The sequence below is a fragment of the Fundulus heteroclitus genome, chromosome 9 (assembly GCF_011125445.2).
Source record: "Fundulus heteroclitus isolate FHET01 chromosome 9, MU-UCD_Fhet_4.1, whole genome shotgun sequence".
Classification (NCBI taxonomy): Eukaryota; Metazoa; Chordata; class Actinopteri; order Cyprinodontiformes; family Fundulidae; genus Fundulus; species Fundulus heteroclitus.
In genome coordinates this window covers 32,139,205-32,156,756 of record NC_046369.1, presented here as the reverse complement: position 1 = coordinate 32,156,756, position 17,552 = coordinate 32,139,205, and the positions used below count along the sequence as shown (strand labels likewise).

The following is a 17,552-nucleotide window of genomic DNA, read 5'->3' as shown; positions in this document are numbered from 1 at the left end:
CTGTGCACATCTTAATTCAGATACACATTTTGTGCTGTATGTATACTGTACATAGACCTCCGACCTACTGAAGATTTAATTTTATACCGAATCGCAAGTATGAAATCTTTTACTGGTGGAAGTGCATGTGCTATGTTCAGCAAGGATTTATCGCATGCTGATCGTGTCATTTAACATTTTAAGGGTTATCATGTAGAAACGTGTGCAACGCTGTCTCAGGCCTCTGTCTGGGGTTAAAAAGAAAGCACAACGTGCTCGATCATCACAGAGCTGTGAATGTGATGTTAACTGCTTGGTGAAAAGAACTTGACACCCAGGGTGACACAGGGATTACTTGTTCTATATTTAGGCTTTATGTACATGAATATTGGCAGGACATCTCTGTACATGTGACACACACACACTCACACACACACACACACACACACACACACACACACACAGCGATACAGTGATAATAACACAGATCTCCAGCACAGAACAGTATACTTTTACAAGATGGGCTCTAGAGGAAATACTGGCTGGGATACATAAAGGGAATGTCTTGAACTACAACTTCCACATAAAACTGGAAATTATCTTAAAAACAGTTATCACTGTCATCAATAAAAAGAGACCATCAAAAATATAGACACAAAGTATAAAATAATTTAAATTTCTCCTAAAACATGGAAAGAGTATGCGATGACAGATCTATACAAAGCCGAAAGCCGCTGGGTCTCCTCCAGCCTCGGTGACTCTTGCTGGAAGGATGCGACGGACAAAAGCAAACGTCATGCAGCGGACAAAGAAACCTACAGGAAGAAATGGGATTTTTATCTGAAGCTCCGCCTCCCCGCTGGCAACATGATGTAACGACGATGAGCCTGGTAGGAAAAGCAGCTCACGCTTCGGGCCTCTCGGGCGCCCCGAGATAAAATGTAAACATAAATATACAGGTTGATATCTCTTCTCTTTCTCTACAAACAGTTCAGTCTCTGCTACAGGCCCACCAGCTGCATGAGTAGTCAGTCTGTGTACACTTCTTAGTAGAATATCACTTAGTGTTAAATAAACTTATTTAATATATATATTTATATAATAGATTTATTCTTTGCAGTGTCATTTAGCAGTATTTCCTTGTTTTCACCAGTTTGCTCTGGTATCTTACTGAGTGACCCATGTGTCCCACCACGTAAACGTCCAGCAGGTAGGTCTTGCCCGGCTCCAGACCCGTGATGGTCTCTGTGGTCACAGCTTTCTGCAGGTTCGGGCTGTGAAAGTACTTGCACAGGACCTTTTCGGACTTCCTGCGGGTCTCCGGCCCGGCGCACTGATTCTGCTCCCTGCGCCGCTGCTCCTCGCCGTAGTTGTCAGCGACCTCTTTGCGGTAAATGCAGTATTTGTTGCGGTCCTGCGTGCCCAGCCAGGCCACGGTGACGGAGGAGCAGGTGCGCAGCTTGTCGAAGGCCTTGATGCGGGTGTCCTCCGGCAGAGAAGGGAAGGGCTGCTTGCTGCTGGGCCGCGTGGTGGCGAGCACCTTCAGAGTGGACGCCCCCTTCCGGCTCCCCCGCAGGCGGATCTGGTACTTGGCTTTGGGCTTGCCCCGCAGCTGGAACTGCCGCACCCCTTCCACGTTCTGGGACAGCAGCAGCTTTCCATCTCGCCTCACCTGCACCTGCACCGAATCTAGGCACGAGTGCACGGAGAGAGTGACCTTCTGGTGGGAGGACACGGGAGCAAAGCGCAGAAACTTCGTGCCCTTCCTCTTGATGAAGACGTCCGACACTTTGCCGTCCTTCAGCTCCATGGTCTTCTGACGGGCCTCCTCTTTAGTGCGAGCAAATGTTCCTACATACGCTGTGCTGGTGTTGGTGGCCGAGTTCACAGCGAACACATCGAAGTAGTACTGCGTGTCTGGTTTAAGGTTCGACACCGTGTAGATGTTTTTGTTGCCGATGCACACCTTCTGAATGTCCGACACCTTGGGTTTGGCTAAATACGCTCGTGAGATCCTGTTGCTGGAAAGGCCTCGGTCCTTGCCAAAGCCGTTGTCGGAGGGAACAAAGCCAAAGTGCACAAAGTCAAACGGGCTAAAGTCTCTGATGGGCTTTGGAGCCAACATGAAAGCGTCGTCGGCACTGATTTTGGCCTCGGCGGCACACATGCTTTTGAAGTTGTGCTCCTTATTGATCACCACACAGTACTGCACGGGCTGGCCCATCAGAAAGCCTGTGGGCGTCGGCTTCCAGGCTAGAGTGACGGTGGTGCGACCCAGAGCGGTCACGTCCACGCGGGGGTCGTACGGCAGCTCCGGGTAGGGCTGGTCAGACTCTGGGGTTGTGGTGGTGTACACCTTGAAGTTGCTGTCTTTCTCGGTGGAAAGCAACTCCAGCTGGTAGAGGCCGGAGGGCGTGCTGGTTGCCATGTAGGACTCCACGTCGTTTCCCTTGTAGGTAAAGAGATCGGTGCCTTCGTCCACAGTCACCTGCTGCTTCTGCTGGTCCAGGGGTTCTGGCTGTCCTGGAAAGAAAAGCAAACACACAGCATTAGCTCCTGGCTTGACGTTGCATCTTCACTAGTTCGCCATGAACATGCCCTAAAAATCCAGAAATCCAGAACTCGGTTTAAAAACATCCACCTAAGGTAAAAGAAATTTAGAGCGGTTAGATCGTGATGGATCTTATAGAGGATCAACTCCCTCGCGTCATGGCTATGTTTACATTCCAAACATCCCCAAAGATCACAGGGCAGCATTCACTTGGCCGTCCGAGAGACTTTATGCCACAAAGAGGCGCCTTGTAACTCGTATGTGAAAGAGACAGTCCGAGCTCTTACTCCGGCTTAACCCAGAAACCATAATATTATGTTTGTCAACCAGAGAGTGAACTTGGTGGAGTGCTAAAAATTAATGCTCAGAGATCTACTCCCCCCGGGGACACCAAGCAAAAAGGGATGCAAAGACCAAAAAAGTCTGCAGCTCCTTTTTCTACAGTCAGATTTATACCGCTGACTCTTAGCGTATTGAGCTTTGATACCGGACAGCAACTACTATGAAGGTGTGTTAAAACTACTACTAAATTTTTGCGTAAGTGAAAACCTAAGTTGTGGTGCCACCACAACGTATTTACACCTTCTTTCCACATTTTGTTACAGTATAAACTTATCCTAAACTAGCCTTGAGTGTTGTTGTTTTAATGTCTGCACGCATGACCCCATAATGACAAGGCTAAACTAGGTTTTTGGAAGCTGTTCAAATGTCTTTTGAGTGCCGAAATATCCCCATGGCTTGAGATGTTTCTTGAAGTACCTTTGGCAACAGTCAAAGCCTGAAATCTTTACAGGCAGTGGTCCCCAACCCTGGTCCTCGGGGCCCACAGTCCTGCATGTTTTAGATGTGTCCGTGCGCCGATAAAACTGATTCATTACCTCCTCAGCATGCCGTACAGCTGCAGATGCAAATTTATCACCCATCTATTTAAGTCAGATATGTGGCAGCAGGAAAACATGCAGGGCCTTAAGGACCACGTTTAGGTACCTCAGTTGTTAGGTAAGTCGCTCAAAGCTTGGCACAACTGTACTAAGGTATTTTCTCCTGTTCCTTTCTGTGGATCCTCATGTACACTATAGAAGGCGTGTATAGGAGGAGTTCAGTCAACTTGGATGTGTAGCCGCAGATGACAGCCAGTTTAAGATTTTATGTTCGCGGGTCACTTAAACACATTCATAGGATGCTCCTGAAGCCACTCCTGAGCTATCTTGGCTGTGTGCTTTGGGTCATTGTCCTGTTGGATGAGCTCCTTACTCTCAGGTCCAGAGCACTCTTGAGCAGGTAATCACGAAAAATCTTTAAATGTTCAGCTGTTTTTAGGGTATGCTCTATGTCACCCAGCTCCTGCCACGGAAATGGATCCATGCAGCAAGATGCTGCCACCACCACACTTCACAGTAAGGATTTTGATAGCCAGAAGAGGAAGGTTGCTTCGGACGTGACCTTTGGAGTTAAAGCTATAAACTTCTATTTTGGTTTGATCAGACCAGAGAATTGTGTTCCTCGTTTGTCTAACAATATCTAAATTGTTTTTTGGTAAATTAAAGCTAGCCTTCAACTTTATCCATCAACTCTAACATAGACCCCTACTGGTGACGCACATTAGCGATGGTTGACCTTTTGGATGTTTTCCTACTCCACAGGGGAACACATAGACTCTACTGTAGTGACCACAGGGATCTCTTCAATGCTGCTGATTTGTGTGTGTGTACGTGTGTATCCTATTCCCAGATTTGTCCTTGACACAGTCCATTCTTAGAGGTCTGATGTGCTCTGATATCAATTGTGAGACCTGGTGTTCCAATTCAAATGACGTTGAATCAAGTGAAGTGAGCACAGGTGGACTCCAATCAAGTTGCAGAAGCATCTCGAGGACAATCAGAGGAAATCAGAAGCAACAACTCAATTCTGAGTGTCATGGCAAGGGGCATGAATACTTATGTGCCTATTATGGTCAAGTGTTAACCTTTTTACACTTAAAAAATGTGTGAACGCATGTTTACACTTAGTCAGTCTAGGGTATTTGGTTTTTAAAATATATACTTAGATTGATTTTAGAACATGCTTGCAACATAAGAAACTGTTCTAACCAATAAATTACACATTTTAACAGCAAATAATGGTTGCTTTTCTGTAATAAATACAACCAATTAAATCATAGTGTTCATTATTGTTGTATTTCTGTATAAAAAGTGCAATTTTACAAAGTTATTGTACTCTGAGACTCACACAAGAATGGTCCATCTTGATTTTTTGTGCATTCTTTCAGTTTGTGATAAATTCTTTTCTCCTGAGGTCGGGCTTGCATAAACTTATCAGTTGACTAACCAATCTATCATTCTGGATTATTCGATCTGACAATAGCACAGGCGCAAACCGGTACTTGTATATTAACATTCAAATATATGCTCACATCACACTTCTATAGTCCAAACCACTGGTTTAGTTATCTGGTAGGGCCACCTGTGCTGAACGGATGGCTTCCATATGGCCAAAGTTTTACTGAGTCAAACAAAGGCAAAAAATAAAGCAAAAGGAAGTCAGACAGAGCAGAGAGTGGGGTTTAAACTGTTTAAGTAAAGGGATGTAATGGCTTTGATTCAGAGAACTAGAGAACAGCCCTCTTTTGAAATTATAGATGCCAGTTTGGTTCAGGCCCAGGCCTCATTAGTGGTCAGACTAGACACTACGAGTGTGACTTAATTAAAACCCTTCCAAACACAAAGCCTAACATTGCCGTGCAGGCTAATTATGTGTGGGGGATAGTGATATTTTCCAAATAACATGTCATTAACCTCTTCCAACACTGCCTGATGTCAGTTATACCTGATCCTTCTCCACTCGAGTCCTCTGGTAGCTCCTGCAGGGTCAGTTTCCACTCCAGAGGAGCATCACAAGGTGTCACTGTCACAGACAAGGGGGTGTTGTCTTCCTCCACCACAAAGTAGTACCTGTGGAAATAATAGGCCCGAAATGAACACTGGCATTTAGAATTCATTATAGTCTGATGTTATCCAAACAATGTGCCCAAGCCATCTAAGACAGCAACACTGAAGAACAAGGGGATAATGTTATACTGTCGACCTTGTTCACTCTCCCTCTGAGCATACTGACGCTCTCATCTATTATTCATTTTTGCATCAACCCCATAGGTCGTGTTACAGAGAAACATCTTATCTTCCTACTTATTTACAGGAAGAACCCGTCCACAAGTGTAATATTTTCTTCCATGTTTAGTATAAATTGGTCGCCAGCACCAGGTAGCTTTTATTAAGTTTTGATGAAAAATAGACAGTTTAGTCAGGAGGTTTATGTCATTCATTCATTCAGTAAGTGTCTTCAATGCGCTCACCTTTTGGGCGTGTCCCTGAAAAGGTAGCCACTGATCTCAGCCCCATCTGGTATGACGGAGGAGTCATGAAACATCGACTTGTCTCTGATCTGCATCTGAAAAAGCCCTTCATCTCTTGTAGGCAGCTTCTGGGCCAAAGATCCCAGGCCCAGCATCATCAGCAGCACCAAGCTCCACCCTTTACACTGTCTCATTCTGAAATACACAAAGAAGTTTATGCAGACATATATTGTATACGGTTAAAGACATAACTCATAAGTTTTTTTTTTTCATGTCCTGATATAACAATAATCGCCTTGTGTGGAAATGAAATATGATTTTCCAGTAGGGGGTGAAACATCAAGTCTACTGTATTATGTGATTTTAATTTATCTAGTGATATAAGAACGTTTATACTTCAAGCTTGACACCCTGTATCCATGTTTCAGACTCTTACTTTCCAGTTAGAAAGGAAGAACGTAGTTATTGAGTTGCCCTGTTATGCTAACAGTGTTAAAGACAATCATAAAAGCGCCAAAGTAGCCTCTGCTACTTCGAAACCATTTTGTACCATTTTGGGTACTCAGCAGAAAGAAGTAATAGTGACAAACCAGATAAGAATGATTTGTAGGCACTGTGAGAATACCGTTGTTAGCTGCTAGTTGCTAGCGTCATGAAAATTAGCATCTGCTTTGTAGCTTCAGCATTAAACCAAAGGGCTTCTTCACAGTTTTCATGAGTTCAGGATGTATTTAATCTTCTCTTCTTAAAAAAATCTAACACAATGGATCATTCTAGGTAAAACCTGTGAAACATTCAGAATTCAGGAGGAAAAACCATTAAAAATAGCATATTTAGCTACACTTTTGGCATCATCACTTTCTCTTTCAGAAATTTAGCTAAAACCATGTTTTGATCCCCATTTTGTGTCTTGTTTCATGAGCTAGAATGCGACACAAACCAAATGCATTAGGCCTACACCCCTAATATCTAGTCACCGGTCAGTTTGCTAAATAGTTTCAATAAAGGAAAAGGGCAAATCTAAGAAAACTTCAAACATGCAATTAAATGGTTCTGTTCTTGTTTAGCAAATCAAGATGTCATAAAAAAAATCTACATATTTCTTCAACATTCTCACCAAAATGTTGTTTTCTTTAAAGTCCAAACATCACATTCTAGTAAAGCAAAGCTACTGTTGTGCCAACTTAGCCAGCTCCAATATAAATTTTTTTAAATAAGCACGTTTGGGGGGGGGGGGGGGGTCGGCGGGTATGCTGTTCCTGCTAAAACTGAAACCAACTCTACATTAAATCTTTTTTAACAAGCCACCAAAATATACAGTTGTTGCTGTTTTCAGTGTTAAGATAAGGTAAGGCAAATGAATCTTTTGACAACTGTTTGTGGTTTGTCGCTTAGCATACAAGCATGAGAGATGGTTCAAGTTTCTGTTCTTCTGCACAAAGTCAATTAGCAAAATAGTTCATGGCTAAGTTATCATATTATCAATGTTAGCTTCAATAACTTACAGTTTGTCCAAAATAGTTATTTATTTAGCTGAAGTTCTCCATTATGATTTTCCTATTCTTTGATTGCAGCTATTTGGTATCACCTCATTATGGCATTTAAATTGGATTCCTGAACAAAATTCTCACAACGAGAAATCTTCATTTCTGAATGAGAATTACAGCATAAGGAGCGTTAACGAGTACCCCGGGTGCCTGAAAGAGAATAGGTCATCATTTAAATGGGAACGTGTGAGAGGAAAAAGACATCACTTAGTGCCACCGGGAACCTCACTGCAGTATTTCACAAAACCCTCAACATAAAATCCTCCAGTGCGTGTCGTTTAACTTTTATTGACTCCAATATAAAAACGTTGGTGGCGCAGTCCGCACTTGGAGCAGTGCTCAGGGCGAGGTGCAGCTGACCGTGGCCCAGAGCCTCTCATGTATCCCCTGTCTATTGATTTTTGCCCCATTGATTGCAGCTGATGGGAACGCCAAATCCCTGGTGATTTAATCAGTGTAATGATGGCAGATTACCCAGATACTTTACTGCCATTTACTACTAGTGGGATCGTGTCCTTTTAATGACCCCTTTCCCTCTCCCTTTCTCCTGCGACTCCCGCCCTTGTCGGTGTCTTACTGTTGATCTCAGTTATTTTTTCATCAAGCAAGTAATCTCTTTAACACTTGTCCACACACATCTTTCCCTTTTAAGTCTTTGCAATTTCTTGTCTTTCACAGTCACGCTAAACTGGAGCAGCTTAGTAGAACCTGAGGATTTAAAGTGATGAGGATGGAACTCCAGCGGAAAAAAAGCATGTTGATTTCTTCATTAGGGTCGTCTTTTACAAAAGGAGGGGGGGGAAAAAAATTCCCCCGACAGCTCCTGTCAGTGTCTCGGTCTTGGCTGTTGTCTAAGCCAAGCCTCCTGTTGTACCGCCAGACATCACAGAGCAAAGGAAAAAAACCGCCTAAGTGGTACTTTGAGGTTTGACTCACACAGAGATCGGAGATCCTTATCGCCTTGGCTTGTCTCATTCCGCTTAAAAAACTACGCATGTCAGTTAGAACAAAGACGCGTCTATTAATACTCAAGACAGCAGGGAGGCGGTATGTACATAGCCGCTCTGAGCTGCCCATCATTCCAACATCTCTAAACACCAAACAGACACGGCCAGGACCCCTTCTCCTGAGCCAACTGTGGCCAATACGCTGATGTCACTAGGCTCACGTTTCACGTATTTTATCACCCCTGTCATTAGCACATTTGATAGGTGTCTTCAGAGCGCTCCTCATGTGTGACACCTCTCCCACAGACACCGAGGCACTCGCTCCTTCATCGCAATATGCCCTATATTGCAGAGGGATGACATCTGAATGTTAGAGCAGCTGCGACGGGTCACTGCAGTCGCACGGATCGACGCCGTGTCAACACAAGTCACTCCGCCGCAGCGGCTCTTGCATGCAAGCCTGCACCCCTCTCGCGTCGTGCAACTGACCTAGCAGCGCGGCGCGTTAAAAACAAGCAGCATCTGGAAGAAATAAAGTGCAATGTTTAATTAGAACACAGAAGAGCGAGTCCATCGTGAAGACCAAACAATTTTAAGACAAACTAACCCGCAATTGCGTTCGTTTCGTTTCCCCGCTGCTTTTAGTCTGCTTATTTATATATTTATAGCTTTCGTTTTTTTTTTGTTTTTTTTTGTGGGAATCAACAGGAATTCAGGATGTAAAAAAAAATATCCTGCCTGAGTATAATGGGCAAACTCTGGAGCCTAAAAGGCCCGTGTAATGGGATTAAAGGACAAACGCAGCACTTCAGTCGTCATTTTTCTTTCCCATGACTGTCTTTTGAACATCTACAGTAACAGAAAAAAAGGGCTAAACTATGAACTCCACATCTTCTCTTTCAGGAATGTTACCCCCTCAAAAGAATTTAACAGCTTTGACCCGCTCTGATTGGGGGTCATTACGAAGCAAATCATATGCAAAGCAAAAAAAAAAAAAAAAAAAAACATACTCGTTCCCACTTTGATTTTACACTCTCCAAATGGATGCAGCGTTTTTTGCAACATCAGCTCCCTGCTAAATTATTCATTATCGATTGAAGACTTAAGCAAGTGAATATCAATTACACGCAACAACAGTGAAACAATTTTATCTAGCTGACCAGTCTGTGCACGTGTGTGAAGGTTGTGTTTTCAGCATGAATGGACTGATTACAAGCATACAAATGTTAGCTGGGGGGCCACACCAAATCCCTGTTTGCTTTAGAGCTTTCACGTATGGTGTACATGCATGTACAATGTAGATAAGGTTATGTGTGTTCTGGTGCAATGACAGAAAACAAGAGCTGTAAATGCTTACTGAAATTTATGAAATGCATAATAGGAATGCCGGTTTTGATAATGACGGCTTCAACATGTCTTCTTATGGAAATTATGTGGTTTTGACTCTTCTAAGCATCTTGTTTATATCTTGAAGGTTCTGGGGGTATCATATACAGGCCCTAATTTTCTGAGCTACTCTGTCATCCTTTATTTATGTATTTATTCATGTCTAAATCTAATTGAGCGTTTCCTTGGCTGTCTGTTTGGGGTCATTTACTTGCATCCTCGGTTCATGTTCAGCATCTTGGTAAATGGCAACAGATTCCTATCCGGTCGCATTACTCCATTTATTCTTTTCTTCAGTCCTGTGAGGTCTCTGCCAGTACCATGAGCTAAAAACACAGCCAATCCTAATTTCGTCACCCCTAAACCTAACTGTTAGCTTGGTGTTCAAGGTAAGATGTACAGTGCTATTTCTCCCCCAAAACATGGTGCATGGCATGAAAACCAAATGTGCTGGAGCAAACTTTTAACAAGCTTCATTGTGCTTTTTCTTCAGCAGTGAAGTCTTGTGCAGTAAAGGTATAAAGGCCTGTGCAGTTGAATGCATTACTTGTTATTTTTGTGGAAAAACTACTAATTCCAGGTTTTTCTGGAGCTTTCTGTGAGTGGCATATGGCTCTTGGACAACCAGTTATCCCAATTTCTCCTCAGACCACTTGTGTAATGGTCAGTTTATGGTAAAATATCACTTCTAGATTATGGCCCCTGAGCGGTTCAGTGGAGCTTTCAGAGGTTTAGACAGGCCAATATAGCCAACAATAAGGTTGCAGATTTTTGAGAGAACCCATTGCTTGTACCCATCATGCCTCTTTTGCAAGTCTTTATAGGCCGTCTAGTAGGACTAAACCAAATTATATTAATCTGCACTGATTACTTTCTATATTCTGACACATTTCAGTTACTTTCTTTTCTTTTTTTTTTGCTCTTTGTTTCATTTTACTTTATTGGAAAATAAGTTATGAGCTTATTTGCTTTGATTTCTTTGTATGTGTAGATTGGTTGAGTTGGGTTGTTGCCAACATCCAGTGTGAATTCTGTCAATTAGGACAATTAAAAATACGTATCTACCAAGGAAAATGTTTGCATTTTAAATACTTATCCTCCCTGCTGTATGTACTCATGCATGTGCTAACTAATCTGCCCCAACCTCCCATTTCTCCCATAACGTTTTTTCAACCTTTCTTTTCCTTTTTCCCCTTTCCTTCCAGCTCCTTGTCAATATGGATAAACCGTCTGCCTGCTGCCACATGGAGCTCATTAACAGAACAGGAGGGAATAAAAGGCAGTTTAATTTTTACACAAACAAAGACACATTTCGGATTCCACCCTACAAGACGCCTGGCGGGGGCCCACACAGGACCCAAAGGCTGTGTGTGTGTGTGTGTGTGTGCTTTCTTAAAGGAAGTCTGGGGGGCAGATTTACGGTGGGTGCCGAGCAGAGCTCCATCGGCGCTGTCACTTCATGGCTAACGGGGGGATTGTAGTGGTGAATGGGGGGTGGGGAAGGGAAGGGTGGATCAATAGTCCAAAACTGCACAGGACCTGGTCCTGCGCAATAGACAGGCCAAATCAAATCAGGTCTGGATCTCTTGGACACCGAGAACAGCTCGTTAATGGTTTGGTAGAGACTCTGGTGTGGACTTGGAGCCAAGAACAGAGACTTTAATCTTGTGTCTGAGCGAGTGTGCAGTGCATCCAAACCATCAAACTGCACCGTTCCACCCTCTGTGTAAAGTCTACATCATCACTCTGGAGCTGTCACCTCGCCATCCACAACATAACTCACAGTTTGAGCTTCTGAGCCGCGTGCACATGATCGGAACCGCTAACTGGCACCACAGCGTCATGGAAAGGGTAGCTCGGTTTTCTTCTAACCCTCTCCTCCCCTCTCTTTACTTCTGCATAGTCCAGCCCTGGACCTGGCCTCCGCACTGCATCCTGGAATGTCCCTCTGAGCGGGGTTGGGTGGCTTTAAACAGCCTTTTTAAGATGGAACTGAGGGCTGGGGGGAATCTGACTGATGTGCTGGCACTGTGACTGCAAAGGGTGATTGTAGATTACAGGACAAAATGCCCTCAGAATGGGAAAGTCATCCACACACTGCCCATCATCCAGAGGGAAGGAGCGTGTCCCACGGCCATGATGTCTATGCACTGGAAAGCAAATAGGTGGAGCACTGGAAAAAGCCTGTTCAGCGGCGGGTGCAAGGAGTCCATCTGAGGGAGAATAATAAGGGGTTTTGCATAGTGAGCATGCCCTGGACTGGTGGGGGGGTCAGGAGCGCATGGGATATAATGAATAATTTAACTAGGAAATAAAAAATTTGCACGCACTGACTCTGGACATGTGACAAAAAGTAAAGGAGGCCGTATGTATACACAAGCAGAAACCTGTCACCTCAGCGGCTGCAGCAGCAACACTGGTGGAATTCTTTCACTCCCCAAGTTTTCATATGCAAATCATGGTTTAGCCACGGTATGCGACACAGACTCTTAGGACTGTCCCCCCCCCCCCCCCCCCCACCCTCCCTAACCACCACTTTTTATCCTTCTTCATGATTTATTCTCCGGAGAAAGCTAAAGGGTAGTCAGTGTGTCTTCACCCGGTGAAATACAGTTATTCAAACCCCTGTGCACTACCCGGGTATATGTCCCTCAATAAACACCGACAGAGAGGCTCTGAAATAGACCGGATAAGACGAAAGACAGCCAACACAACACACAGTGTCATAGATCTGAAGTGAATCATGTTAAGATCTTTTTGTTTAAGACGTGTATATAATAAAATACACCGTAAAACATAAGGTGGTCTAACATTAGCCCTTTAAACTGCTTGCATGTTAGTAGTGTTCAGTGAGAGTCCAGCAGAGAACGGTACGGCTCATGTGTTTGTGTGGGTTGTAATGTGAATGAATATATCAACTTAGTAAATGTTTGGAGCTGTCATGAGACTCCTTGTTGAAAAACGTTGTTTATCGGAGCAAGAGTATAATTTTATACCCTAGTAAGATCTCAGTTAAATTGTAATCACTACTTTTTGTTATGTACAAACTGGAGGTGTTGGTTCTGTCAGCCAATACTTTCATCCGTAACGGACGACAACGACAAGGTTAACATGTTCTAATTTGAGCGGACGTTTCAACTTAAAACGCTAAGAACTGTCGTAAGCCTTGTGGTTGAGCGACGTTTCGTGTCGGACCAAGAATTTGAATTTGCGTCCACCTTTATCTAGTTCAGCGACACCTCTTCAACATGCTAGCAGGTCTGACAGCTAACAAGCCCTGAGGCATGTATTGCCAATGAACCCACATCTGCGCTTCTAAGGGGAGGGAATAGTATTAATACAGATTTCAGTAATGCTGTGTGCCATAATCACCGGCCAAATCTTAGGTTTTCTTTCTTTGCAACAACAGAGGACAAAGCAGACCTTGTTGGAAAAAAAACAGCGAATGTGCTTGTTTAGTTATTTTGTTTGTTGTCGTTGTTTGTTTGTTTTTTACAGCCAATGAGGAACCAGCAAAGTTATAGACAGGAGATCTTCTGCATCTATATAAGGTGTGTGCACACTACCAACAGCTGCTATGATGCTGTATCCGTATTCATCCAGTGCACTTGATCGATCTAAAGTCGCAGGTTTCAAATGTATATTGGGGGAAAATTCTTCTGGAATGAACATTTTTTGAAGACATGCGATTCTCCCGTTGTCTGTTAGCTGTCATTGTTCTGCCCTTTCATTTTGAATAATTAGATATAATTTAGCAAACATTACCTATTGTATCCAAATGTTTAGTCTACATAAAACAGAAGAGTTATTTCCAGTCTAAATGCATTCGAGTAGTTATTAACGATGAATCTGAGTAAAAAGATCTGAATTTTGATGCATATATATTTCAGCAATTGGTCGGATTGTGACTAATTTATTCAAGTTTTTTGTTGCAGTTAAGGCTGTAAAATTTCTACTCAGAACTACTGGTTAACGCCTACCTAAATAAAAGGGATGCAAATTGTTGCACCAAATATATCCATTAACTTGCAACAGTTAGTGTTTTTAGTATTGGACCTCTTTAAACGCTCGGGATCATGCGGGACTGGGTTCTCACAGGTGCGCCAAAGCATAGGTGCCAAGGTGAAGTTATCTTTTACACAGTCTGGCTTGTTTTCGGAAACAGTTCGGCTGCTAAAAAGTTATGATAGGGGAGAAAATCACCCGGAGCGCGCATGGAGTTTGGAGACGTCCTGTGCGTAATGATAAATCGCCTTTTATTGGGTGCTGGGTCACCCCTGGGAGCATGGGAACCCGTCCGTCGGGGGGGAAAGCACAAAGGCGAGAGGATTTTTCTAAAGTTCATCATCTCATCCGCACCGTGTGTTGCCGTGCCAAGCCCAAAGATAAAGCTCAAATTAAAACAGCATGCGAGCCGGGGCTTGATTTGAAATGCGTTTGAAACTTTTGAATTCCCGGAGATGTAAACCGCAAAAACCACTCTTTTCCTCCTCTCCCCGTCTCCCATGGCCAGACAAGAAGCCCGATCGGCTCCGGTCTGATATAGAGAGAACCGCATAAAGGAAACTGCAGAAAAGTTTCGTAGATAAGTTAAGGGTGGAAAAAGTTGTTTCTAGTGTAATGCTTCTGGACAAGACGCAAGGAAACATACCAAAAGCAAACTAAGCAAAAATAAAATAATATAAAAAAAATAGAACATCTTCACGCGAGTCTTACCTCTCTCTAAGGATGGTGCGTCTTGTTGCCAAAACTCTCCTAGAATAAAAAAATACCCCGATCTCACAGAAAGAAAAGAAAAAAAAATTCAAAAGAGCAAGTTGTCCTCTGTGGTGTCCAGTAGTTCCTCTAGTTTTCACGCGTCTTGTCTGGACCGATCAATCGGATTAGGCGACCGCTCTGATGCGCGTTTGCAGTTTTCTTGCGGATTTAACTGGTCTCCAGTGGGCAGGGGTGTGTGGCGTGTGTTTGTGTGAGAGAGAGAGATAGAGAGTGTGTGTGTGTGTGTGTGTGTGTGTGTGTGTGTGTGTGTGTGTGTGTGTGTGTGTGTGTGTGTGTGTGTGTGTGTGTGTGTGTGTGTGTATGTGTGTGTGTGTACGTGTGTGTGTGTGTGTGTGTGTGTGTGTGTGTGCGGCTGAGTGGGTATCCCGAATGCTGGCAGTGCGTCCCTCCCCTGCCGCGCCGCTGCTATTGAAGCCTCCTCTGGACTGGAGGCAAAAACTGGTGCGAACTTCTTCTTCTTCTGGGGTTTCTTCCTCTTCCCCGCGCTCCAGGACACCTAATCAGCCCGCTCCTTCAAGGGAGCAGGGCAAGGAAAGAGGCGAGTGCTCACGCTTCTGGATCCCAAACTTTAGGATCAAATGGGGGTGGGGGGTAAATAATAACAATAATTGATAAATATAGTCATCATGTTAAAAAAAAAAAAAACTAGATACAGAAATAGAAGGATTCCCCCCGTCAGACAGAGGTGTATCCTTCCTGTGTTTATTCGGATGCTCCCAGGAAATGATCGGTGTAAGCAGTAGCACCCTGCCGGTGTCACGCAAGCCTCGGGGCTGCAGCGGTGCGGGCATGTTTTATCACGGGCCTCTTGATACCTGGGTGTGTGCGCAGACGCAATCACCGCAGCCTGTACTTTAGTTCTGGCACACGCAACCAGCACACACCGCACCGACGCAACGTCTGCCTTTTTTTTTTTTTCTTCCTGATCAGCTGTGGAAATTCCCAGCGAGCCATAAAATGTTGTTATTGTTAGCTGGGCAGGGGAAGCAAACATTTATCCAAGATAAGAGTCTCGGAAAGGAATCCCTCCCAGCCACCCCCCGATTTAGTAGCCTTGATGGGGCTCCAGCTGTTGAGGACATGAGGTCTAGATTTCGGGGATGCGGCCGTTTTCCTGCAGAGCTGCACGCAGCAGCGGAGTGCAGGTTGCAGATTCAGCTGCAGGTATCTTCATCTACACGCCATGCATTAACCAGGCTCGTCAGAACCAAACCCGAGTCTGGGTCGGCCTCCATGCATGGACACTCATGACCCACGTTGGGTTGCTCGATGCCTCAGAAAATAGCATCTAAACACAAAGCAAGTCTGGAAGTAAAGTAGGTGAATTTGGGAAAACGTGCGCCGGTAACTATAAAAACACGTGTATCCTCATCAAAGAATGGGAAACGATATTCCTGATCCCAGACCTTTAATTAGTGTAGAACTGTCAGCATGCGGAGCGGAGGCACGGAGACCGAGGACACAGTGTTGATACAACAGCGACGTCTAGCGTTTAGAAAAGTAACCACAGCAAAAAAAATAAATAAAAGAAAGAAAGAAAAATACATAAAATAAATTGTGAAATAAACTGTGTTTTGTTACATGGAATCTGCATTTTTTTTAAAATATGTGTTGCTTTAGTATTACCAACCCCTGCACTTTTTCTCACGTTGTCCCATTGAAACCACACATATTTGCGTATGACATTTATTGTTTTCTTTATGTAAAAGACAAACACAAAGTAGTGCATAACTGCACTGCATGGAATTACTTTTTTACCAATAATAATGCTAAAAGAGTGACATAAAGTTGTATTCAGCCCTCTTTTCTCTAATACTCATACAAAGTCACCTATTTAGTTAATAGGGTCAATCTGTGAGGCATCAACACAACAACTGTATAAATCCAGCTGTTCTGTTCCCTCCTTAGAATCAAGAATCCTTATTGTCACCATTTGCTACCATGGTAATTCTTTTTCTTTTTGACTCAGATCAGCTCAGGATGTACACAGATAACATATAAAACGCAGACACAACAAACATATTATACACACACACACACGTATATATATGAAGTCAGCTGATTGCATTGACCAAACACATGTCCTGAGCAGCTTAAAGCATGCAAATAGCCTTTAGACTCGTACCAAGAATAACTAGTTTGATATCAGTCCCCTTTTTGAATGATATTGATTACCGTGTAATTCATATGAATTAATCACTCACCGCTCCCTCAATGGTGTACTCATGCATGCAGTAAACTCTGTTCACCAATCCTAAGGCTTCATTTACAGAACTGTGCAATCAGACATTCCTGAGAAATGAGTGTGCAAATAGGCATTACCAGTAGGGTGAATGTAACATGTAACAGACCACAAACTTCTCAGCAGTGGCAATAGCCCTTTCAGCTTGTGGAAAAAGCTGCTTTTGAGTCAATTAGGTTTTGATTTAATGTTTCTGATGCATTAAATGGAAGTGAGCAAAATAGTGCAATGCACAGATGGGTGGGGTCTGTGGCGATATGTCAGCAGCATAAACCATCTGCAGATCTTATAGATGGAATTCAACAATCCCCTGTGCTGGCAAATCCTTCCTCTCCAGCACCATGCAGCTCCCATTTCACACTTTTATGCTGAGACATGAAATGCTTTCTATGGTAGCCCTGTAAAAGCTTTTTACAGGGCAAGTGCAGTCCATTTCAGTTTCCTGACGGAGAAGAGGCGTTGTTGGACCTTCTTCCAACCTGGTAAAGAAGGCCCAACAACTGCTCTTCTTCCTCTCTTTAGTACAGCCATTTGTTACAGAACATTAGTAAACAAAGCGTCGTGAAGACCAAGGAGCACAGCAGACAGATCAGGGATGAGGTTGTGGAGAACTTCCATGCTGGTTGAATTTATAAAACCGTATCCAAAGCTATAAACTTCTCACAGAGAACAGTTTAAACATCATCCGAAAATGGAAATGGCATGGTAGAAATTATACCAAACAAGGGCAGCTGTCCACCTAAAACTGGCAGGCCAGATACAAAGAACA

The 17,552-nt window shown here is 43.6% G+C and overlaps 1 protein-coding gene across 1 annotated transcript; it reads right to left on the bottom strand.

The window, feature by feature from the left end:
* Positions 1–319: 319 nt before the first annotated feature.
* Positions 320–14,777, bottom strand: ndnf (neuron-derived neurotrophic factor). The gene is made up of 4 exons (XM_012861257.3): positions 14,479–14,777; positions 5,883–6,077; positions 5,357–5,481; positions 320–2,502 (listed from the first exon to the last, which is right to left on the bottom strand). Exons 2-4 carry the CDS (start codon positions 6,074–6,076, stop codon positions 1,106–1,108), a joined length of 1,716 nt encoding a protein of 571 aa, XP_012716711.1. The 5' UTR covers position 6,077; positions 14,479–14,777; the 3' UTR covers positions 320–1,105.
* Between the last annotated feature and the right edge of the window lie 2,775 nt (positions 14,778–17,552).

What these genes read in the sequence shown, in the direction of transcription:
- ndnf (XM_012861257.3), bottom strand. Translation starts at nt 6,076, where the DNA reads ATGAGACAGTGTAAAGGGTGGAGCTTGGTGCTGCTGATGATGCTGGGC. An exon ending in TTCAGGGACACGCCCAAAAG is followed by an intron (nt 5,482 to 5,882) that starts GTGAGCGCATTG and finishes TTATTTCCACAG; the next exon opens with GTACTACTTTGTGGTGGAGG. An exon ending in CTCGAGTGGAGAAGGATCAG is followed by an intron (nt 2,503 to 5,356) that starts GTATAACTGACA and finishes TTTTCTTTCCAG; the next exon opens with GACAGCCAGAACCCCTGGAC.